At 36.6% G+C, this 23,512-nt stretch overlaps 1 protein-coding gene across 1 annotated transcript in view; it reads left to right on the forward strand.

Moving 5' to 3' along the window:
* The window catches only part of TM9SF3 (transmembrane 9 superfamily member 3), a 70,805-nt gene that overhangs the window by 37,767 nt on the left and 9,526 nt on the right, over positions 1-23,512 (forward strand). The window contains exons 8-14 of the mRNA XM_059169315.1: positions 1,581-1,675; positions 5,744-5,874; positions 15,206-15,345; positions 18,355-18,423; positions 21,222-21,368; positions 22,092-22,175; positions 22,516-22,592. Coding sequence (XP_059025298.1) covers positions 1,581-1,675; positions 5,744-5,874; positions 15,206-15,345; positions 18,355-18,423; positions 21,222-21,368; positions 22,092-22,175; positions 22,516-22,592 — 743 coding nt within the window. The remainder of the gene's footprint in view (positions 1-1,580; positions 1,676-5,743; positions 5,875-15,205; positions 15,346-18,354; positions 18,424-21,221; positions 21,369-22,091; positions 22,176-22,515; positions 22,593-23,512) is intronic.

Genomic DNA, 23,512 nt, shown 5'->3' on the forward strand with positions numbered 1-23,512 from the left:
CATTAAGTGCCCTGAGACTTAACGATTTGAAACATGGGAATGATATATTCTTAAATTACTGCCACATTTATATTTAGCTATATATTGGCAGAAATTAAACACTATAATATTTTAACTATTAGGTATCATACCCACTTTAAGAAGTTGAGTGTAGCTGTTTGGGCGGAGGAGTGCTACATATTTCAAAACTATATGAAATCTTTGTATTCTACATAGGTATACAGTGAAATACAATAATTTTTTTAATTTGGAAGGTGGTTAATTTATGAAAATTGTGTATCTTCCCAGTACACACATGAGTGTGATGTTCTTGTAAATTCTCTTTAAAAGAATATTCTTTAGCTCAGACTGGGGAGATTATATGTTCTTTCTACAGACATTATTTTACCTTCCTAGTTATGCAGAGTTTCAAAATTAGTCTTTACTATTAGTGGTTTAAGTACATTTCTATATTATGGCAAATGATAGTCACTTGTCATCTTAATATTTGTCTTTGCAATTAGGCATTTAAAATATTTTGTTCAGGGGTCCCTGGGTGGTGGCTCAGTGGATTAAGCCTCTGCCTTCAGCTTAGATCATGGTCTCAGGGTCCTGGGATTGAGCCCTGCATCAGGCTCTGCTCAGCAGGGAGCCTGCTTCCCCCCCACCCCCTCCTGCCTCTCTGCCTACTTGTGATCTCTCTCTCTCTGTCAAGTAAAGAAATAAAATCTTAAAAAAAAAAATAAAATATTTTATTCAGTTTTATTTAACAGGAGAGTTGGTCTAAATTCTCTAGATGTCATTAGTGGAAGATGAAGTTAGAAATTGTTGATCTGAGGGGTGCCTGGATAGCTCATTCAGTTAAGTGTCTGACTCTTAATTTCAGTTTGGTTTATGGTCTCAGGGTCGTGAGATGGAGCCCTGAGTTGGGCTCTGCCCTGGGTGTGGAGACTGCTTAAGATTCTTTTTCTCCTTCTGTCCCTCCCTCCCTGCTCTCTCCCTCTCCAAAAAAAAAAGGAAGGAAGGAAGAAAAAATTGTTGATTTGGGTTAATGTTGATTTGTGGACCTATGGATTTTTAAAAAATAATTTTTAATAGTATAAGGAAAATGGGATAGGAAGTCTCAGTGTTATACTATTTAAAGTAATATCACTAATATAGACTATATAACTTCTACTTTATTTTTCATTTCTATCAGTGGGCAAGAATCTTAAGCAATTAAATTATAAAGGGAAATATTCTAATTATTTTTCTTAACAGCTGAATATTCCTATCCGTATGATGTGATTGGTTTACAGGGTTGCAAAACAATTTTAGTGCCAGCTTCTAATATTTTTGCCAAAGAAATACGAAGAATTTGTTTAGACTATATTATGAAATTTAACTGCAGATTAAAAAAATGAGTATCAGCTTGTGCAATATTAACTAGAAATTCATTCACCAGGCAACCTTTGGAGATTTTTTACAGTCCAGGATGATATTTTTTGTGTTCCTGTTAAATTTATCTTTGAAATTAAACTAATGTTAATGTGATAGACTCGGTGATATTTTCTTTAAATTGCTGGCTTTAACTTACCACATATGTTGTTTCGCCTTTTTAGGAGGGGATCAATGCTTAGTACAGCCATATTTGTCTATGCTGCTACATCTCCAGTGAATGGTTATTTTGGAGGAAGTCTGTATGCCAGACAAGGAGGTAACTTACAAGTTATCACTTTGTATTTTTAATTCTAGATGCTAATATTTTACTACTAGGTATTTGGAATTTAAAAGGGACAGATCAGCCATTGTAAAAGACTTTGTTATCCTGTTTCACATAATCTCCACCAAACCTGCTCTGTGGTCTATCTTTTATGGAATCCCTGCATTTTGTTTCTGAAAATTATGAATAATTAATAAGATTTTCTCCATTGTCTGCTGTGAAGTTAGCCCTGAGGAACACATGGGAAAGAGTATGTGTTCAAGTTATTGATACTATTTTGCTTTGAGGTGCCTAACTCCCTAGATGTGCTCCATGGGAGGCTTCCATGCAGACTGCATAGCATTACAGCTGGATATAAAGGCACATTTAATGGCTATGGTTAAAGTGTCTGGACTGGAAGGAGAGTAGGAAGGAGAGCTCTTTATTTCTGTTGACTCTTAAATATTTATCAAAGGATCCTGCACAAAGATTTCTGTTATTCTGTGTCATAATCTTGCCAAGAGCATTTCATCTTAAATACACCCTTCCTTCTTTCCTATTGTCATCTGCAAATGATGGGGGATAAACAGATGATACAAAGGTACTGCTCCTTGGTGTTTCTTTCTTTGATGGCACTCGAGGGTCTTCAGGTTATTTTTGTTTTCCCTGTGACTAGGATCAGAAAAGTACTGGAAGTAGTAGATTTGCATATTTCAGTTTATGAATGAAGGGCTGTTGAAAGACCTTAAAATTGTATTCCTAAGGATAGAGACTTTCTTGTGTGATTTTCCCAACTCATCCTAAGCAATCAGCATTAAGGAATCCTGCCTTTTGGCAACTAGACTTATAGGTTATTGGCACTCAGAGCATACATAGGATCATTTAAAATTCCTCCAGTTATCCTGGTTTACCGTTGCTTTTTTTATTGGTCCTCCGAGACTTAATGTGGTATGTACCTTCAGTATAAATAGTTCTTCAGATTGCCTGAGGGAGCATCATTATGGATTAATTATTTTAGTTATCTGTTCAGTGTCTGTATTTTACCTTCAGATATGGGAAACAGGTCTTATATGGGGCTACCATCCTTAGGAACTAAGGATGCCAAAGTTAACTTCTGCTTTGAATATGACCTGGAAACTAGTTAAGCTGTGGCCTCCAGAAAAATCTCCATAGCAGAAACAAATTGTTTAAAACAGGAAATTTATTCGTACTTGGACATAAATTGATTACAAGTTAAGAACACAGCCAAACTTAACTCTTTTTTTTTTATTATTTTGGAGATAAAGAGAGTGCACAGGTCGGGTGGTGGTTGGGGGAGGGGCAGAGAGAGGGGGAGAGAGAGAATCTTAAGCAGGCTCCATACCCAGCATGGAGCCTGACATGGGGCTCTATCTCATGACCCTCAGATCATGACTTGAGCTGAAATCAAGAGTTGGATGCTTAACTCACTAGCCACCCAGGTGCCCCTAAAGGTTATTATCTGATTGACAGCCCCTTGGAAGGTCTGGTCATATACTAATATTTTTGTCTGAGTGATCCCTAAATACCAGGTCAATGTTAGAGATCAACCCAGAAAGTCAAGAATTTTTTAGAGTTATCTCAAGGTTATCTTGAAACTCAAGGTCTCCATGTTGTCCTCAAGGTACTGGATAATCCTCCAGACCCAATTTAAAGCTAGAGGTAGCCTGGAACTTGACCAAAATATCCAAGGGTGTGGTGAGCAGCAGGGAACACAATGCAGATGTCTGGGCTTCTAACTGTACCCAGTGGAATGTGTGATTCTTTTTTATTTTGGAGGGAAAGAAGTAATAGGATTGAATATGAAATTTATAAATACATATGTGAATCCAAGAAGATAATGAAAAGTATAGGAAAAGAGAGTGCTAGAAAAGAGTTAGAATTAAAGAGGAAAATAATACTGTAATTGCTACCCTTTTTGTGTTGTTCAAATGCTAAATACTGAGTCTTTATGTGGAAAGGAGGGGCTCTTGAAACTTACCTGAGAAAGAAATAAAATAGAGTTGAAAGTTCAGAATCAAGGAATTTTTCTGGAGGAATGTCAAAGTTTGGGATAGTAATTCTATGAGATAGATGTTTAAAAGAGCTTTACATAGGACAAAACAGAAGTTAGGGTATTGCTTGTTTTGCTTATCATACTTCCTATTTAGGTCCCTATTGGTTTTGGTTGTGGGATTGAATTCTAATAGTGATCCAGTAGGAAATTTTTGTGTTTTGTTCCTGAGCGGTATGCAGGTGTTTCCTTGGTAGTGCTCTTGCTTGTACACTCTGCTATACTGGAAAGATAGCTCTGTGTTACTCTCTTGATCAATACAAACGTCATCTAGAATTTTTTATTGCAGAGTTTAAAATTGACATAGTTTCCTTTCTTTGATTATTTAAGTAACATGCTCACTGAACAGAATTTTGGCAATACAGAGAGATACAAAGAAATAGTGAAACTGGGGTGCCTGAGTGGCTGAGTTGGTTAAGTGTGTCCAACTCTTGGTTTCAGCTCAGGTCTTGATCTCAGGGTCGTGAATTCAAGACCCGAATTTTGTTTTATTGTTTTAAGATTTTATTTATTTATTCGAGATAGAACAAGAGAGCGATAGAGCGCAAGCACAGGGAGCAGCAGGCAGAGGGAGAAGCAGACTCCCTCCCAATCAGGGAGCTGGATGTGGGGTTCCATCCCTGGACTCCAGAATCATGACCTGAGCCGAAGGCAGACGCTTAACTGACTGAACCACTCAGCACCCCTCAAGACCTGAATTTTAAAAAAGAAGGAAAGAAAGAAAGAAAAGAAATAGTGAAACTTATAAGTCTATAGTTTTAATGACTGAGAGAGAGCTCGTGAGATGCACACTGTTGTTCCCCCACTTTTTAAAAAGATTTTATTTATTTATTTGAGAAAGTGAGGGAGAGAGAACATAAGCAGAGGTAGAGGAGCAGAGGGAGAGGGAGAAGCAGACTCCCTGCTCAGCAGGGAGCCTGATGTGGGGCTCCATCCCAGGACCCTGGATCATGACTTGAGCCAAAGGCAGACGCCTAACCAACTGAGCCACCCAGGTGCCCTATTTTTTCCCTTTTGAAACAAATAAATGTAAATATATGCTTATAATCATAATTACAGCTAGAAGTAAATTTAGAGACCCCTTACACCATTTTTTTTTTTTTCCTTTTTAAAGCTTACATGAAACTCTAATATGTAAAACTGTTGAAAATGGACTTGTTCTTGTTGAAGCAGGACTTGGGGCTCTTCCTTCACCAGTGACTTCATGGGCACCTCTAGGAAGCTCCTGGACTCCCAGTACTAGTTTGGAAACATCTTTTTAGGCCATCTTGTAGACTGGCAAGATTGAGTGACTTACCAAAGTTCACAGCAGTCCAGTGGTGGGGTCAGGACAGAACACTGAAATATTTTACCATAGTCCGTTGTTCTTTTCCAGTATACCCACTTCAAAAGCTATATTTTCACCGGACATACTTGCATAGCTAGACTGGTCTTTATTAGCCATTGTTCTTTTTTTTTTTTTTTTTTAAATATTTTATTTATTTATTTGACAGACAGAGATCACAAGTAGGCAGAGAGGCAGGCAGAGAGAGAGGAGGAAGCAGGCTCCCTGCTGAGCAGAGAGCCCGATGCGGGGCTTGATCCCAGGACCCTGGGATCATGACCTGAGCTGAAGGCAGAGGCTTTAACCCACTGAGCCACCCAGGCGCCCCTATTAGCCATTGTTCTAAAACAATTATTAGAGTGGCAGATTTTAAGATCTTTATATTAGAATTTTATTTATTTATTTATTTAAGATTTTATTTATTTATTTGGCAGAGACACAGTGAGAAAGGGAACACAAGCAGGGGGAGTGGGAGCAGGGAGCCTGATGTGGGGGCTCGATCCCAGGACCCTGGGACCATGACCTGAGCCGAAGGCAGACACTTAACTGACTGAGCCACCCAGGTGCCTGTACATTAGAATTTTAAATAAATAATTTGATGCTAAAAACAGTTGGGTACCTTATAAACATCAATATATGACTCTCCCCCTCCCCACCTCTGATTTTCATTGTTTCCTTTCTCTTTCAGGAAGGAGATGGATAAAGCAGATGTTTATTGGGGCATTTCTTATCCCAGCTATGGTGTGTGGCACTGCCTTCTTCATCAATTTTATAGCCATTTATTACCATGCTTCAAGAGCCATTCCTTTTGGGACAATGGTAAGTTGCTTGAATCTTACTTTGAAACTGGAAAAATGCAAATGTTCGGATATGAGGCCTGCTGTCTCTCTGAAGTAACTCTTACTAAGAAGAGGTTTGGTATTTGCAGCCAGTCCCTGCTCAGTCCTGGAAAGTTAGGTGAAGAAGATTTTTTTCTTCATTCTGTGAGCCAGTAAAGTGAAAGTCCAACTTAAAAGTATGACAGGAGAATACTATACCTTTTATCAGAGATGGGAGAAACTGGTGACTACATTGTAGAAGAATAAAGAAAGGAGTGTATTTTAAGGTGATAGGTGGGTGCGTTGGTTGAATTAGGTAGTGAATCTTCTCCAGAACACGTTTTCTTTTTTCAGTAGCAGTGTACTTATTTTTAGAATCTCATTAAACATTTATATTGATAATATGTGTTACTTTGGACATTAATATCCTATCTCATTATTTTACCTTTAATTACAGACTTGGAAATATTTTAGATTTTTTAACTACAGTAAAACTGTAACACAGATATATACCAGTGCTTTACAGAGGTAACTCACAGTTTCCAAATTTCTCCTGTTGTTACCTTTTTACTAGAAACAGAGTTTTTGGCCTGGAGTAGACTTTAGTTTTAATGTACAGGGTAGAAACATGTGTTGCCCATATACACATGTGTGCAAGGTGCAGGATGGTTACTGCTTTTCAGAGAGGCTGTGTAATTTGGTCAAGATCATACAGATCATGGCAGCACTGTAACTGGACTCTTTCTGAATTTTAATCTTATTTTGGTTTTCTTTTAGCTATGTGGGAGTTATCAAATGCTTTCACAAAAGTTCCAGATGATTTTGCTTTATAATCCAGGTTTTTCAAAGACATTGGATATATACTTTTACTGAATCTTTGATACTTCTTAATTAGGGATATTTTTGAAAATTGCCTCAAAATTGAAGAAGTTTTTTTGTTTGTTTGTTTGTTTGCTTGGGGTTTTTTTTGTTGTTGTTTTTTACAAGCCAAAGTGAGTGATAGGGTAAAGTAATTAATTATATTCAGAACTGGAAAATAATTTACTTAATAGTACTTCCAGGCCATCAGAAAGTATCTATAAGGAGTTAGGGACTTCTTAAAGATGATGTGCTGAATTAATTACTTTCATAGTGTTTTAAAAATGAAAATTCAGATTCTGCTATAATTTTCCTCATTGAATTGATGTGGTGAAAATGATATTTTAAAGTTGCTTCATTTTACTAAAATTATAAATTTTACCACTCTTAAATGCAGTTTTAAATGTTAATAGTCAATGTAATTTGCCTTTAGATAACTTAATAACTACTAGAATATAGTTCCAGGCTCCATACTAAGCCAGAGAAGGTTTATAAAATTGGTCTGTGGCATATAAAAGAATGGCTCTTGGTGTTTAGCAGGCTCCTAGAATACCATGTTCTTAAGTTGCATTCTAATTTGGAGTGAAGGAATGCTAAGTGAAAGATACTCCCATTGCCCTCAAGTTTTAATCAGATGTGTGCACTAACATTTTTTTTCTCCTTTTAAAAGTATCAAAATTTGTTTAGAACATGAAACTTAAGAACTTGAGTTAATGTTTGACCTAGTTGTTCATTAAGTGTTTAACTACCGAAACTCGTATTTTTAGTTATTTGACTTACTGACATTATGAAGGAAGTGGTTGTATTGTCTCATTAATTCAACGGTTCTCAACCCTGCGTACACATTAGAATCCTTGGGAATTTTAATAATTTCAGTGCTCACGGCTTCATCCTAAGCCAATTAAAAATTATATTTTTTAATTTTTTAAAGATTTTCTTTAAATCCAATCACTGGTGTTTACCTGATTCTAGTTCCCAGCATCTGTGGATGGATCTGTCAGCTGAGAGGCTCCCAGAGCATACGTTTCTGAGAAGCTGGATGCCCCTACTTAACTGAACTTCTGGTTTGCAAATCAGTCTTCAGATATTCTTATTTGATCTTCCCCAAGGCTTAGCTGTTTCAGTCCTCCATTCCTTCGATCACTTGGACATCGAACCATTTCTTTGGGTGATCTTGTCTCTAGTACTCTGTTTTCTCAGATATTCCACAGTGAAAGTTTAAGCCAACCTTGGTAAAAGTGACTTTAGGCTTCTGACTTGCCCTGTCGAGGCACCTGAATAATAGGGATTTTGCCCACTGGGATCTCGAATTTTATTGGAATACTACTCTTATCATCAAGACTAGCCCAAGATAAGACTGAAAGTGGGCAAGGTTTATCTTCAGACTCCAGCTTCTTTGCTCAAGTGTACCAAATTACACATAAAAGCTGTTAAATCCAAGTCAGATTAAACTTGAACAATTATCAATTTTCTTAGCTTAATAAAGATAAAAGTAGAGGGTGGTGGTAATAATCTGAGCTGATATCTACTGCCCTAGGTTTAAGGAATGGTGCCTAAAGTCAAGAGAGTATTACAAGAAGACTAAAGAGAGCATTTAAATGAAATCTGGGGTCATGGACTCTCCAGAGACTCTCCAGAAGTTGGAGTGTTCTGGCCAGAGGTCTGTCCTGGCTACAGGGGAGAGCATGTACTAGAAATCAGATTGATTCTGAGAAGATAAAACCTTCTTTTTGGGGGACCTTATTCAAGAATGATTTAGGTGTTATACCCAGAGTTTTTGGTCCTGTGAGAGTTTCTTGGGAATGAGGAGGGATTTCTCAGGATGTTCTGAAAACAAGTTTTAAGGCATGAAATCTGTGGGCTGTAAATCTCAGATCCTAGGTTTGATGTTATTATAGGGTTTCAAGGGACAAAGGAGCAGTTGCAGAGTTTTAAAACTCAAAGTTACAGAATAGCATAGGAACTAATAACCTTATCTCTAGTCTAGTATTAAGCTCAGCATGTACTGATAAATCCTTGACTTATTGTACTTTATTGTTTTTTCTCTCCGTGGTTAGAATAGTTGGTAGAGAAGAAACAGCAGTCATGGGTGAACCGTGTTGTATCTGTCATCTTCAGGTCTGTTTTATTTTGGGTGGGGGACATCTTGAACATTATCAGAAATATGCCATCGGTTTTAGAAAATCATATTTCACAAATATTTAGGGAAATGCTCTTTCATGATCCAAGTCTTGGACCATAACTGGGAAAATGGCTTTAACAATTGGAGGCTCTCAAAAATGAAATTCATGATATGTGATCAGAATACCACAGTGAGGAAATAGTGGAGGCCAAGATTTTATGATCTCTCAAAGTTTGTGAGAATACAGTATACCTAAGTGTAAAAGAATAATAAAGATCTGTAAAAATAGTGTTAGAAAAACTCTGTTAACCAACCTGAACTTCTGACAAATGCTAAGACAAGAATTTGTAAAGATACTTTCATAGCAAGACCACAGGCTCATTACATAGGATCAGTGACATAACAGAGTGAAAGAAGAATGGCTCTAAGCCAGTCTTTCTCTTTCTATTCATTAAAAAATAGCCTTTAAACAAGAAAAAACAAGAGGAAAATAGTCCCTGATAAGGGGATAGTGAAGCCTAAGACAGATAAGGAGATTGATTGATGGTACAGGAGTAGCCAGCTACCTTAGCTGTTTAGTCTGCTGCTTATGTAAGTGACTAGATATACTGAAGATCATGCTGATAAGTAGTGTTTGAAATAACTGTGTAAGGGAACAGAAGCACTATGTAACTGGACATAAGCAAACTTACTTTTCCAGAGGGAAAGGAAAAAAGTGAATTCTGCCTTACAAAATGTGAACTTGATAAAGCACGAGATTTTAGAATATTATTAAAATTTATCTTTTAAATCACAGAAATAATGAACATTAAGAGCTATTATGGGTTTATTAAAACGAAAATGCTAGAACAACTTCATTTCCCTTTTTGGTAGGTTTTAGTAGAGAAGAATAAAGGAATATAAAGTATTGATCTTGGACAAGATAGAGAAATGTAGGTGAACAGTACAGTCAGGTTGATGTGTAATGAAATAATTATATAATTAAAGAATTGGGATGATATTCCTGATAATATGTTACATACTCTTTTCCGGTAGACTTTTGACTTTGGCCAGTTCAAATAATTGTTAATGATTTGTATAAAGGCATTATGATTTGATGATTAAGTTGAAAAAGAATGTGAGATTGGGTGTGTCAACTACAGTAAAAAAAAAAAAAAAAAGTAAAGAAGAAACCACTAAACTTTTCCACAGTGGTTTCATCATTTTACATTCCCACTAGTATTGTATAAGAGTTCCAGTTGCTCCACATGATCTCTAGCACTTTGATGTGGTCAGTCTTTTTAGTTTTAGTCATTCAAGTGGATACATACTGTTGTCTCATTGTGGTTTTAATATGCATGTTCCTAAATACTAATCATATTGAAGATACTTTTATGTGCTTATTTGTCATCTCTTTATATTTTAATGAATGTTGTAATCTTCGGCTTGTTTTTAGTAGGTTATCTTGTTGAGTAGAAAAGTTCTTTGTTTATTGTCTGTAATAGTCCTTTGCCTTATAGTTATTTTGGAAATATATTCTCCCATTTTGTGGCTTGACTTTTCATTCTCTTGAGTATCTTTTGAAGAGCAAAAGTAATTAAGTCTAATTAATTTTTTTTTCTTTATAGTTTGTACTTTTCTGTCCTTTGCCAAAGTAGAGATCAATAAGCTTTTCTCCTGTATTTTCTTCTGGAAATTTTATAGTTTGGACTCTTAAGTATGATCTATTTAAGATCAGTGGTTTTATTTTTAGTTAGTTTTGTTTATTGTATGAGTTAAGAATTAAGGGTTTTATTTTGTTTTGCTTATGGTTATTTAGTTTCAACACCATTTGTTGAAAAAGTTATGCTTTCTTCACTGAATTGACTTAGTATTTTTGTCATTTAATGTGGATCTATTTTTGAACTTTCTGTTCTCTTTCATGGATTAATTTGTCATGTTTTTCTGCCAGTGTCACACTGTCTTGATTACTATAGATTTATAATAAGTTTTGAAATCAGTTCTTTTTCAACTTTGTTTTGGTATTTTCAAGTTCTTCTTATTTCCATGTAGAGTTTAGAATGACCTTGTCAGTTTCTTAAAAAAAACAAAAACAAAAAAACCTACTGAGATTTTGCTTGGGATTGTATTGAATCTATAGATCAATTTGGGAAGAATTGACATATTAACAATATTGAGGTTTTTTTTTTTTAAGATTTTATTTATTTATTTGACAGATAGAGATCACAAGTAGGCAGAGAAGCAGGTAGAGAGAGAGGAGGAAGCAGGCTCCCTGCTGAGCAGAGAGCCCGATGTGGGGCTCGATCCCAGGACCCTGGGATCATGACCTGAGCCGAAAGCAGAGGCTTTAACCCACTGAGCCACCCAGGTGCCCTGATGCCCTTCATGTTGATGAAATCCTTCTGCTCCTAATTTGCTGAGAGTGGTTTTTTGTTTGTTTGATTGTTTGTTTGTTTTGAATGGTGGTTGGATTTTGCACTGGCTTTCTCTACATCTTTTGAGATAATCATTAACTCATTTTTTAGTCTGGTCATATGGTCAATTAATATTGATTTTTGAATCATAAACTGATTTTTCATTCCTTTGATAAACCTCAATTTGTTATGATGTACTTACCTATTTTGTATGTCGCTGGATTCAATTTGCTAAAATTTGTTGGGTATTGTGTCTATATTTATGAAAGCTACTGGTCTGTAGTTTTCTTTTTTCCTGGTTTTGGTATCAGGATGATGTTGGGTTCATCAGATACATTTTTTTTTTTTTAAAGATTTATTTATTTATTTATTTGATAGACAGAGATCACAAGCAGGCAGAGAGCCAGGCAGAGAGAAAGAGGAGGAAGCAGGCTCACCACTTGAGCAGAGAGCCCAATGCGGGGCTCGATCCCAGGACCCTGAGATCATGCCCTGAGCCGAAGGCAGAGGCTTTAACCTACTGAGCCACCCAGGTGCCCCCATCAGATACATTTTTAACCTCAAATCCAGTGTTTCTCTGTTAGAGTACTAAGGTCCAAAAAGTGGAGTGAGAAGTTACTTACTAGCATATTGAAAATAATCTCATAAAATAGACTTCTTACGGGCATTTGTGTTTGATTTATAGATCATTTGCCCGGATTAGTAGATCTTATTGTTGAAATGCTTAAACTGAAGCTCAGTAATTTTTATACAGATTTAAAGGCATAAAATGTATGAGGTAGAAAAAGAGTGATAAAAATTGTCCAGTCTGAGCAGATGTTGAAGAAACACATAATGACCGATAAGACAGTATATTTCCTGAGAATCAACTTACCTGAAAGCAGTTACTGTCTGTCACAATAAATAAAGTGCATATTTTTAACATTCCAAAATAGCCCATCTCCGAATGCATTTTCCCTTTCCATTCCATTCACACCATGGATTTCGTAAAAGGCTGGTCTAGAAGCAGAACTAGAATAAGAACTAGCCAAATTCTTTGTTTGTGACTGAGATTGGGAAGAGCTGACAAGTTGGTTCATCTTTGGGGTATTAACTACTGATAGGCAGTACTTGTTTCTAACTTGCTTTTATTGTAGATGGTGGAGGTGCTCAACCTGGAGTAAGTCTTTCCTCCCTCCATTTCCTGCTTTTACTGTTGGTCTAGGAAAGGAGGCTAGGGGAGAGACCTATATTGGTTTGAGTTCCGGAATTTTCACAGTGTATTAGACTAATGTTTTTTTTAACTTTTAGCCACTAAATTTCATTTTACTTATTTATTTTTTTAAAGGATTCTTATTTATTTATTTGGCAGAGAGAGAGAGAGAAGGCACAAGCAGGGTGACCTGGAGAGGGAGAAGCAGGCTTTCCATTGAGCAGAGAGCCTGATGTGAGGCTTAAACCCAGGACCCTGGGATCATGATCTGAGCTGAAGGCAGATGCTTAACCAATTGAGTCACCCAGGCGCCCCTACTAAATTTCATTTTAAAATGAAACTTTGTGGAAGCCAAATATAGAAAACAGATATAAGCATGAATCTTTTAGTATTAATAAATTTTGCAAATTCAGTATTTTAACATTCTCAACTTAATGAGGAGCAATAAAGTTGTGATGAATACAGATCTGATATAAAGGGGTATGAATAAGAGTTCAGTCATGTCTTCTTCAGTAACCAATTTATTTGGTTGAATGTCAGTCTTGAGAAGAATTCTGACATCATGGATGATTTAATTCATACGACTTTTTTTTTTTTTTAATAGCTTGCCTTAAAATCTCAGAGTACTTCAAGTAAACTCATCCAGAACTTGAACATAAAGGAAGAGGAAATTGGTTCCACAGTTCAGTCTCTAACAGTTTCTAACAAACTGCTCACATTCTTTTTATCATGTATAAGAAAACAGACAAGAAAAGGGGGGAAATTGGACGAATACCAAACAGTTGATAATGTCTTTATGAGACTTTTTATTGATTATTATTATGCTTTGAATGAGCACACAGGCAATATATGCTCTCACATCATTTGCCACTTACTTGCCTGTCACACACATGTGCTGTAGTGCATTTGCTTGTACAACTTTGGGTGAACAAATGAGTGCAGACCTGAAATGGATTGGGGGTGGGGAGAAAAAAAGACCAGTGTAGCATCACGAACCTTCTTAATCAATGACTCATTTATAAGAAGTCCAAATCTGTACTCAGAGTTGTTGGCAGGAGAAACTATTCTCAGATTTGTATGAAAATGAGCTAGCCTGGTTATGATAGCTTCAGTGTGTTAATACTTGGTACAGAAATCATTTGGATCTATATTTTTTTTTAACCACACTTAATTTTTTAAAAACCCTGTTTTCAAAAGAATATTCAAATTAATTTCTTGTGGAATTTCTAAAGCTCTTCAGCAGGACCTGAGGGGTTTGTAGAACAATTTGAAAACCATTTCCTAGACCATGTCATTCCTCATAGGAATATTTTCTTCAGCTTCTCTTCGTTTCTTGTTTGAAATTAGAGTTCTGGTAAATTCAGAGGGAAATATATAGAACTCTGTTACGATGTGTTAACACGTACGGGTCTTGTATACTTAATGATATAGCAAATCTCAATAAGAAAGCAGTCAACAGCAAGAATTGAGACAGAATTCATCCACCAGATATGCATGAGACAATGTAAAATTTGCAGTATTTTGAACGATTAATATATCTCAAAGCAGCTTATTTTCCATGTTTCACATTCTTATTATAGGAGTATAAATTCATATTATTAATAGGCCTAAACTGAGATACCAATAATTTGAGTTCCTAAACTTGATCTTTAAAATGGAATTCCAGGACTCTCTTAACTCTCATACATTTATTCAAGTTTTATCTGGAAGAAAGATGATGACCTTTGGCTTGTTTAATACACACAAGCACATGCACACACACACACACACACACAAGTATATAATGAAGATGTGGTTTCACTCATGTTGCTTCAAAATAGACTCTCTTGTATAATAACTGGATTTTCTACCCCAACGCTTCTTCATTTTTCTTAGTTTCTTCACAATTTTCTTTCAACTTTTCTCACTTTTACTTTTTATTAGAACCCTAAAATGTATAATAGAAAGTTATCTCAGAGGCAGTTCAGTCCTCCCATTTTACAAGAGTTCAGAGTGAAGTGGTCTTAACCATATCCTGGCTGGCGAAGAGCTTGAGTGTGTGTCCTTGAGTACCCAGATTTATATAAGGAAAAAAGGCACAGAAATAATTATTTTCCTAACTGACTGCTTTGGTTCTAGAATTTCTATGTGGTTTTCCCTGTAACGTTAGACTTCGAACTGCTGATGGGTAGAAAAATACTCCTACCGTTTTAATATTGACCCGCCTGTGCATAAACAGAGCTATGCTTGTGTGAAATAAGGCAGTGTGGAATAGAAACATGCACGGTCTCTGAGACAGGGAGATCAGAACTGAGGTTTTGGTGTGGCCGCCTCCTAGCTGTGTGGGCATGGGACGTTACTTAGCCTCTCTTCATTTTCTTCATATGTAGAGTTGGGAAATAACATGCAAAGCTTCCTGAGCTCAATAAAATGCAGCCAAATAGATAAGTTGGTTATAACGAGAAAAGATAAAGGATATGTTAGAAGCATGACAGCTGAAAGTAACATCAGGAGATTAAAAAGGACCGCAGCAGAGAGCACTGGCAGAACGGGGCACAGGAGCAGCTGTTGCAGGCGAGAAGCAGTTTGGCTTGTATTTAGTTCAATTCTAATACTTTAAGGCACATTCTTTGCCTCTTTTCATTAGTGTATATCTTATACAATTTTAACCTATATTGAACTTAAACATTTTCTTTTGTGGTCAAATTGTGTTTAAATTTTTAAGTGTCCCCTTTATTTTTATTAATGTTATTCTGAGTAATCATACACATTTTAATTTAATTTACAGGTGGCCGTTTGTTGCATCTGTTTTTTTGTTATTCTTCCTCTAAATCTTGTTGGTACAATACTTGGCCGAAATCTGTCAGGTCAGCCCAACTTTCCTTGTCGTGTCAATGCTGTGCCTCGTCCCATACCGGAGAAAAAATGGTAAAGAGAATGATAAATCTTATGTCATTGTTTCTCACAATATAGAAATTCAATATAGAAAGGCAATTATGTATATGTAACTTGTAGAATTGGCATGTATTTATAAGAAAGACTATCTTAAGTTTGAACTTAAGAATTCGTCTTTTTACTTTTTCCTTTGACCTATATTGTTAGTAGTAGTAATCAATTATATCCTTATTTCACTTTCTGAACATTGGTGTGATTTACAGATAAGTTAAATGCTTTGATAAGTATACTAGTGCATCTAGGTGGGTGGGAACTAAAGCTACAACAGTTTTATTATTGTATATAGGACAAAATTGACCTGCTGCCTATTTTTTTTTTTTTAAGATTTTATTTATTTATTTGACAGAGATCACAAGTAGGCAGAGAGGCAGGTAGAGAGAGGGGAGGAAGCAGGCTCCCTGCTGAGCAGAGAGCCCAATTCAGGGTCTCAATCCCAGGACCCTGGGATCATGACCTGAGCCAAAGGCAGAGGCTTTAACCCACCAAGCCACCCAGGCACCCCCTTGCTGCCTATTTTTGAAAGAAGTTCTGTTGGAACATATCAATGCCTGTTCATTCACATATTATTGGTGACTGCTTTCACACTGTGGCATCAGACAGAGACCGTGTTGCCGTCACAACCTGAAATAATTACTGTCTGAACCCTCACAGAAAAAGTTTGGCAACCTTGGCTTATAATTTAATTTTCCTTTCCAGATATTTTATTATTCTAAATAAACTGACACACATTTATAGCTACATATATCATACGGGTTGAGGGATGAATTAGGACTAAGACCAGTTAAAATTTCCTGGCTTAATATTCTTTGTCTTTACTTCTGGGAGAGTACAGAATCTCTCAAATACATTCTGTCACATCGTATGCACAAAATGTGTTCTTGAGGTCCTCCTAGAATTCCAGATTAATCCTGACAAAAGATGATGAGTATTTCTGTGAAATGGCTGAAGACATTCTTTAATTGCAGCAGAATGTACGTAGTTTACAATTTCTTTGACCAATCAACTTTGAAAGTATGATTCTTGACGGGTTTTTAACTTGAGGGAATTTGTATTTTTTCAAATTCCAGACATAAAATGGAATGTCATTAATGTATTTCTATGTTTTGTAATTCAAATTTAAACAAAATGTGAACTCATATAAATATATTGCCTTTTAAAGTTAGTAAATTAAATGTTTTAGAGCTGATTTATGCTATTCTGCTTTCTTCATTTTCCTAATTCTTACTAGTGGACAAAAGTAGAACAATCTTACCATATATACATTTATTACATTCTCCCTTTCATAAGAATTGTTGTACATTAAACTCTACATATCCATAATAAGGGATATATATTGAAAAGCCTCTGTTCCTAGATATTTTACCTTATTAATAGACATAGTTTGCATTCAGATACTTACATACACAGTCTTTTGTAGAGTTGGAGGTCATTAATAGGAGTGGAGGCTGAATAAAAACAGCGCTTTTAAAGGAGGGTGATCTGTTTTAGTCTTAGGATTGTCCAGGTTCCATTTTTTCCTTAGATTGGTGATTGTGAGAAATTCTGTAGTTTGTTTTTTAAAGTCCATTTTCTCTTTCAAATCAAGATTACACTCGAGGTCACTAGGGCTGGTGAAGGAGAGGAAGGAACAACACCTGACCTTGGAAACCCTGGGTAACAGTTAGTTGGAGGAAAGCTCATGTGTATCTTTATTTTCCATATATAATTACATGGGATCCAAAATCTGTATACTAGATCTGGCTTTCATTGATTGTGTTATCTTGGGCAGATTATTTTTAACCTCTGTGGATCTTGGATTCCTATAAAGGGAGGAAAGAAAACTGGATTAAATGGTTTTTAAAGTTTTGTTTTTTCAGCATTCATATTCCCAGTTTCTTCTCAGTTTTGTTTTGCTTTTTTTTAGGGAGGAAGAGAGCAAGAGAGTATGTGTGTATGTGTGTGCATGTGCACACATGTGCGGGGCGGTGAGCAGAGGGAGAGAGAGAATCTTAAGCAGGCCCAGCAAGGGGCCTAATGTGGGACCTCGATCTCATGACCCTGAGTTCTGATCTGAGCCAAAACCAAGAGGCAGACTCTTAACTGACTGAGCCACCCAGGCACTCCCCTCTTCTTGGTTTTTTAGTTTGTTTATCCCAGAGATAGTAGTTTAGTGTCTTTTATGTGCCTGATACTGTGCTGGGCACTGGGAATACCTAGAGGAATAGCTTCTGCCTGCCAGAGTTTCTAAACTAGTGAGGTGTGATATGGGTGTGATCACACAGTTCCGCATGGTGCGGTAAGTGCTGCACAGGGTTATGATCAGGAGGCAGGGCAAGTATCGGGGAAGGACCCACCTCTTTCTGGGGGACTTAAGAAGGATTTTACAGGGAGAACACTGGAGTCAGTGCTTGCAGGAGAAGTATGACAAGAAAAGGCATTCCAGGTGGAGAATTACCAATTGCCTTGTTTGTTGAGTGAATGAGTGAGGTTTGAATTTTATTTTTTATTCACTCTGGCTCTAGCGTAACCCAGATCTCTTAACACCTTAATTGTATAATTCACAGGCAGAGAAATTATTGAACCAAGGAAAGCATGACCACAGTTTGGGAAACATTATTTCAGATAGGGCTCTAAAGACTTTACTTTTCCTGTGGCTTTCTATAAATAAGTGCCTGTAAAGTCTTTAGAAGTTTTTGAGAGATGTAGAACAGGAGCAAATATCTAGAGTTTTTCCTGAGTTCTGTCGGTAGAAAGAATTTCTATTCCCCAAATTCTTATCCCGGCCTCTTATGCCAGAAAGAACTTTGACTAAAACCTATGGCTGATTTGAATCCTACCTCTGCATTAGAACCTGTTTGAATTTTTTTTTTTTCTTTTTACTGGTTTGTTTCTATCCCTTGGGTTATTTTTAAGTACCAAGCATCTGCTTTCTGTTACCTGGATTGATATAGTGTAATGTGAAAATCATACTAGAAGTTTATTGCCAATTTTAATATTTTCCAGGTTCATGGAGCCTGCAGTTATTGTTTGCCTGGGAGGAATTTTACCTTTTGGCTCAATCTTTATTGAAATGTAAGTTGTGGCAATGCATTTATGTTTTGAGGGATATAATTATAATAAGAGAATTTAGGAGTTGGAGTAGGTGTAGAATCATCAGATGGGAAGGCATCTAACAGAGAATAGTCTGATAATTTCATGGCTCCCGGAAAGGGATCTAACATAATTATCTAACATAATCTACCTAAAAGCAGTTTTCTGCTGTGGTCTCAAATATGCAGGTAAAATTTATGTTTTATGTTATGTTCTAGAGCCTTCTTACCTAACAGGAGAGCTTAGAAATCAAAGAATGAATGCTAAATGAATGCTAAAGAGTACTAAACCTGGTTTTCTGGGTTTTATTATATTTTGAAAGTGTTTCTGAGGGTCTGGGGAACTAGGTAAACCATTACCTACCAGTCATTCTAGATCTTGACATCTTTGGATACATGTATTCCAAGTCTCCTTCCATAGAAGTCTTCAGGAGTGCTGGAGAATGTGTATGTGTTTGGGGGTGGGAGGTACGCACCTGGGGCCCAGGTACCGTGCATCATACCTGCATCCCTGGCACTACCGCAAAATATAAGTCTTTTCTTTTCTCAGCTTGTATTCCAGTGTTCCTTGATGAGAATGCTCTGGCATTTTAGGCAGGACACTTCCTTTGTATGGGACTTTCTCAAGAACTGCCGTCATAATCCTCTGGTTCTTAACCACAAAATGCCAGTCATTGTGACTACTCAGAACTCCCTTACACATTTCCAGATGCCTCACTGCTGATTGTCTCCCGTACAGTGGACACCTTCTTAACAGACAGGATGGGATCTGATAATTGGTTAATTGAAAGTTGGATCATGTAAGGGAATTACAGAAGAAAAAAAAAAAAAGATTCATACATAACATTTTATTTTAACTTAAAACAGCTAATGGTACATCTTTCACTCATGTTTTTAAAAATGTAGAGCCAAAGTCTTTGATTTATATCTAGTCAATGTTTCCATCATTTTCCCTTTGACATTCATAACATATCTTCTGTGTTTCCAGTGTTTCTAAAGTAGAACAAGAACATTAAGACCTTTCTTAAGCATTCTAAGTGCAGAATCCTTCTAGATTTATACATTTCTCCGCCAGACTTTAATCGTCGTTTCACCCACACCTAATTTCATGTTGTTGTTTTTTTTTAAGTGACTCACCTTGTTAAATTTCTCCAAAACATTCAACATAATGTTCGTAGGAATCATGCATCCTTTTTGCTTTTACATTTATCAGTGTATGTCATATTCAATTACATCAAATAATTATACTAACAAGCACAATTGACATAGATTTGGACCACCCCTGGTAGTCACCTGCCAACTGTGAGTGTGCTGTGGGTATTAATCAGTACCATAGAGGGACTGGAGTGTGTGTCACTCTAGCTTGTGGTTTAATAAAGCCTGTTCAGGAACCTCTTCAGTACTTATAGGCTCATATACTGCTTTGTATCCTCACCCTGACTTGAGCTCTATTTTCCTGTCTTACCCCTATTCTCAGTACCTTCAAGATCACATCTCTTCCTGCTTTCTCAAGTACTCCATTCCATTAGATAGCCTCTCTGCTGTATCCTTAAGTTCTCTTCTGTTTTGACCACCCTCAAGCCCATTTTCCTCTTGGTAGCCACACTGATCTTTTTAAGGTGTTCATCTGATCACGTCCCTTCTTTACTAAAGACTTTTTCATTTTCATTGAGGTAAGGTTCCAACCCCATGACATAGCCAGCGAGGACCTTCATAACACATCTCTTCTCCATCCACATCTCTTAGCTCTCAGCCCTTCACTTGAAGTTCTAGCCATATTCAGTAACTTTGAGTTTTTCTAAATACAGTGAATTCCCTTATTTGTAAGCTTTGCCTTTGCTGTTCCTATTCCTGGAGCATTCTTCTGGCTCCCCTTACTCCCACATGCCTTATTTGATTCTTCTCGCTACCCCTTCTCGCCAGAGCCCTACCTAAACAAACCAGTAAGATGCCCCCTTAGGTGCATTGATAAAGCACTTGTCACAGAGCATTATGACTACCTCCTTACTGGTGATCCCCCCTTAGAGTAATGTCCTTGAGGGTAGAAGAGAGACTGTCATCGTCACGATTCTGTTTTCACTGCTTCTCGGACATGTGGTAGGGTCTCTAAATATCTGTGGAAAGAATAAATGACAAATGAATGAGCTAAACAGAAGAGAACAAGAGAAAGCAAAGAGGCTAAAAGAAAAGACCCTTTTCTGCTGATGATTTGGGGAATGGAATTAGTGTGAGGGTCTTGTTCTTCATATAAAATGTTAATGCCATCTCTTACTGTCGTCTGGAAACAGCAAGAAACTTCTTCAAGCTTTCTTTTTCTAATTTTATTTTCCTAATTTTGTACATTATTACTCTATCAAGCCTACTTTTTAAAATTTACTAGGGTGTTTTATAAAATATAAAATACATTGCTTGAGTAGTGTTGCAGCTACAAAAAAAAAAATGAAAGGATGAGGGAATTGCCTTTATTATAAAGATAGGAATTTTTAGCTATTTTTCTTTGCCACATTTTACTCCTTTAAGCATCTAATTTATTCAGTTTGCTTAGAGATGAATGCCCTACTAAAAAATCTGTTCTTGAAAGATTATCCAAGAAAATATTTTTGAGAGATTTTTGGAGGATTTAATAGATAAAAAAGAGTAAGAGAGTTGGAAGTTACTTGAAAGAAAATAATAATTGAAATTCGAGTATGACAAAAGTGAGAACTAAGACGTGAGCTATAGCAAAAGCGGGTGATCTTCAAGAATAAAGGCTAGAAACTGTGTTTATTGCATTTTGTTTAGGTATTTCATCTTCACGTCTTTCTGGGCATATAAGATATATTATGTGTATGGCTTCATGATGCTGGTGCTGGTCATCCTCTGCATCGTGACTGTCTGTGTGACCATTGTGTGCACGTACTTTCTACTAAATGCAGAGGATTATAGGTGGTAAGTACTTATATTGGGGAGGAACCTCAGGGGATGATCCTATTTTCAAGTAAGATGCCATTCGAAATGTATTAAGTAGAGTAAAAGATCTGTATAGAAATTCTGGTCCTTAGGATGGGAATTATTTTTAGTTACAAATTAAAGATTTTGGAGGAAAAGTAATAACAGCCAAAAAAAGTTTTTGTACTCATAGTGGTCAGTGTGTTATATATTTTTACAAGGTGCTTGATGTGGTAAGAACTTTATGAGGACATTGCTACATTTTGAACAAAAGGCAGTTCTGAAGAAGGAAGTGTTTTATTTAAGGTCACTTATAATAGGGCATCTGACAAAATTCAGGATCTCTCCTTCCAGTTCTTAGGCTTTCTCCTTGTAGATATATTTAAATGCCATCTACCTGCATTTTTAAAAAGATTTATTTGTTTCACAGAGAGGGAAAGAGAGCAAGCTTGAGTGTGGTGGGTTTGGGTGGGGTGTGCGGAGGGGGGAGATCTTAAGCAGGCTCTACACCCAGCATAGAGCCCCATACAGGATTTGATCTCATGACCCGAGATCATGACCTGAGCTGAAATCAAGAGTTGGCTGCTTAACCAGCTATGCCACTCAAACCCCCACATGCATTTGTTTTTAAATACACAGGATTTTCAAGGATGTTTTTATAAAATTCTTGGGTTTAAAATCTGTTTCAGCGCTGTTTATTCAAAAGAGTTACCTCTTTTTCAGGCAATGGACAAGTTTTCTCTCTGCTGCATCAACTGCGATCTATGTTTACATGTATTCCTTTTACTACTATTTTTTCAAAACAAAGTAAGTGGAGACATTTCCTCATTTTGTATTTAGGAAACTGTTGTCATTTAAATACCAGAATTTAAGAATAAAAGGTAGAGCCTAGGGGACGTAGTCATTGGTATCCTCCTAAGCACTGTACGGTGACAGATGGTGGCTCCCCTTGCGTGGGCACAGCATAATGTATAGACTTGTCCAGTCAGAGCTGTCTTGTCACTGTGTGTACACCTGCAACTAATGTAACATCGTGTGTCAACTAACTATACTTCAGTTTTTAAAAATAAATGTAGAATCTAAGGCCCTCTTTGATAGTAAAAATGGATATACTATATATATATTTTTTTTTTTCGTCTTATTTCAGGATGTATGGCTTATTTCAAACATCATTTTACTTTGGATATATGGCGGTATTTAGCACAGCCTTGGGGATAATGTGTGGTAAGTTCTGAAATTTTGGGAATATCATGTGTAAATCTTCGAGATTTTTAGAATCAGAAAAATACAGTAATTGAAAATTACATTCCGTTGCTTGGTCAGAAACAACAAAATAATCTCAAGAGTCTGATTTCAGTCCTTTTGACTATTCCTCAAAAATTCATCATTGATTCTTTTTTAATGTTTTGTTCCTAATCTGTATTACACTGTTTTCTATACCACAATTAGTTTCTTTTTCATGTTGAAATTTGGCCGTTTTTTAACTTAGTCTTTTTGGAAAAGATAATGTAAACAAGTTAAGGTTTGATTCTTGTTTGGAAGTTTCTAAGACTGTTCACAGAGATAACCGTGTCTAAGAGGCATTGTTCGGGTTATAAGTACACACTTGGATATCTGTAGACTGGGTTTAAGTTCTGGCTGTGCCACGTGTATGCTCTGCACCTTGATCCAGTTCTCCAAGCTCTTCAAACTATATAAAATAAGATAATGCCACAATTTGGGGGGTTTGTCCCAGTCTTCCATTAAGTAGAAGAAGTAATATTTATCATCATATAATAGAGTGTCTGGCATGTGTGAAATACCTAGAAAAGAAGTTTTAGAAGCAACCTGATCAAGGGAAAGGGCATCGACCTGAGAGCCTGAGAGACCTGGATTAAATTCCCCTACTGTTTTTTGTGTGGGTGGCTATGAGAAGTCATACTGACCTCTCTAAATCTCATTTTCTCATCTGTAAAATGGGCATATCTTTCAGAAGAGTTATTTGTCATAGTATCGTGTGTAAAGCACAAGTATAATGCAGGTCTGTTATCAGGTGCTAAGAGAGACTCAGGTTTTATGGGAGACACGGCAGGGAGTGGGAAGAGTGGGGTTGTTAGTTCTAGGTAGGAATCCTGGTGACCCAACTCACCAGGTTACTCCAGCCA

This window comes from Mustela lutreola, chromosome 4 (genome assembly GCF_030435805.1).
Source record: "Mustela lutreola isolate mMusLut2 chromosome 4, mMusLut2.pri, whole genome shotgun sequence".
Lineage (NCBI taxonomy): Eukaryota > Metazoa > Chordata > Mammalia > Carnivora > Mustelidae > Mustela > Mustela lutreola.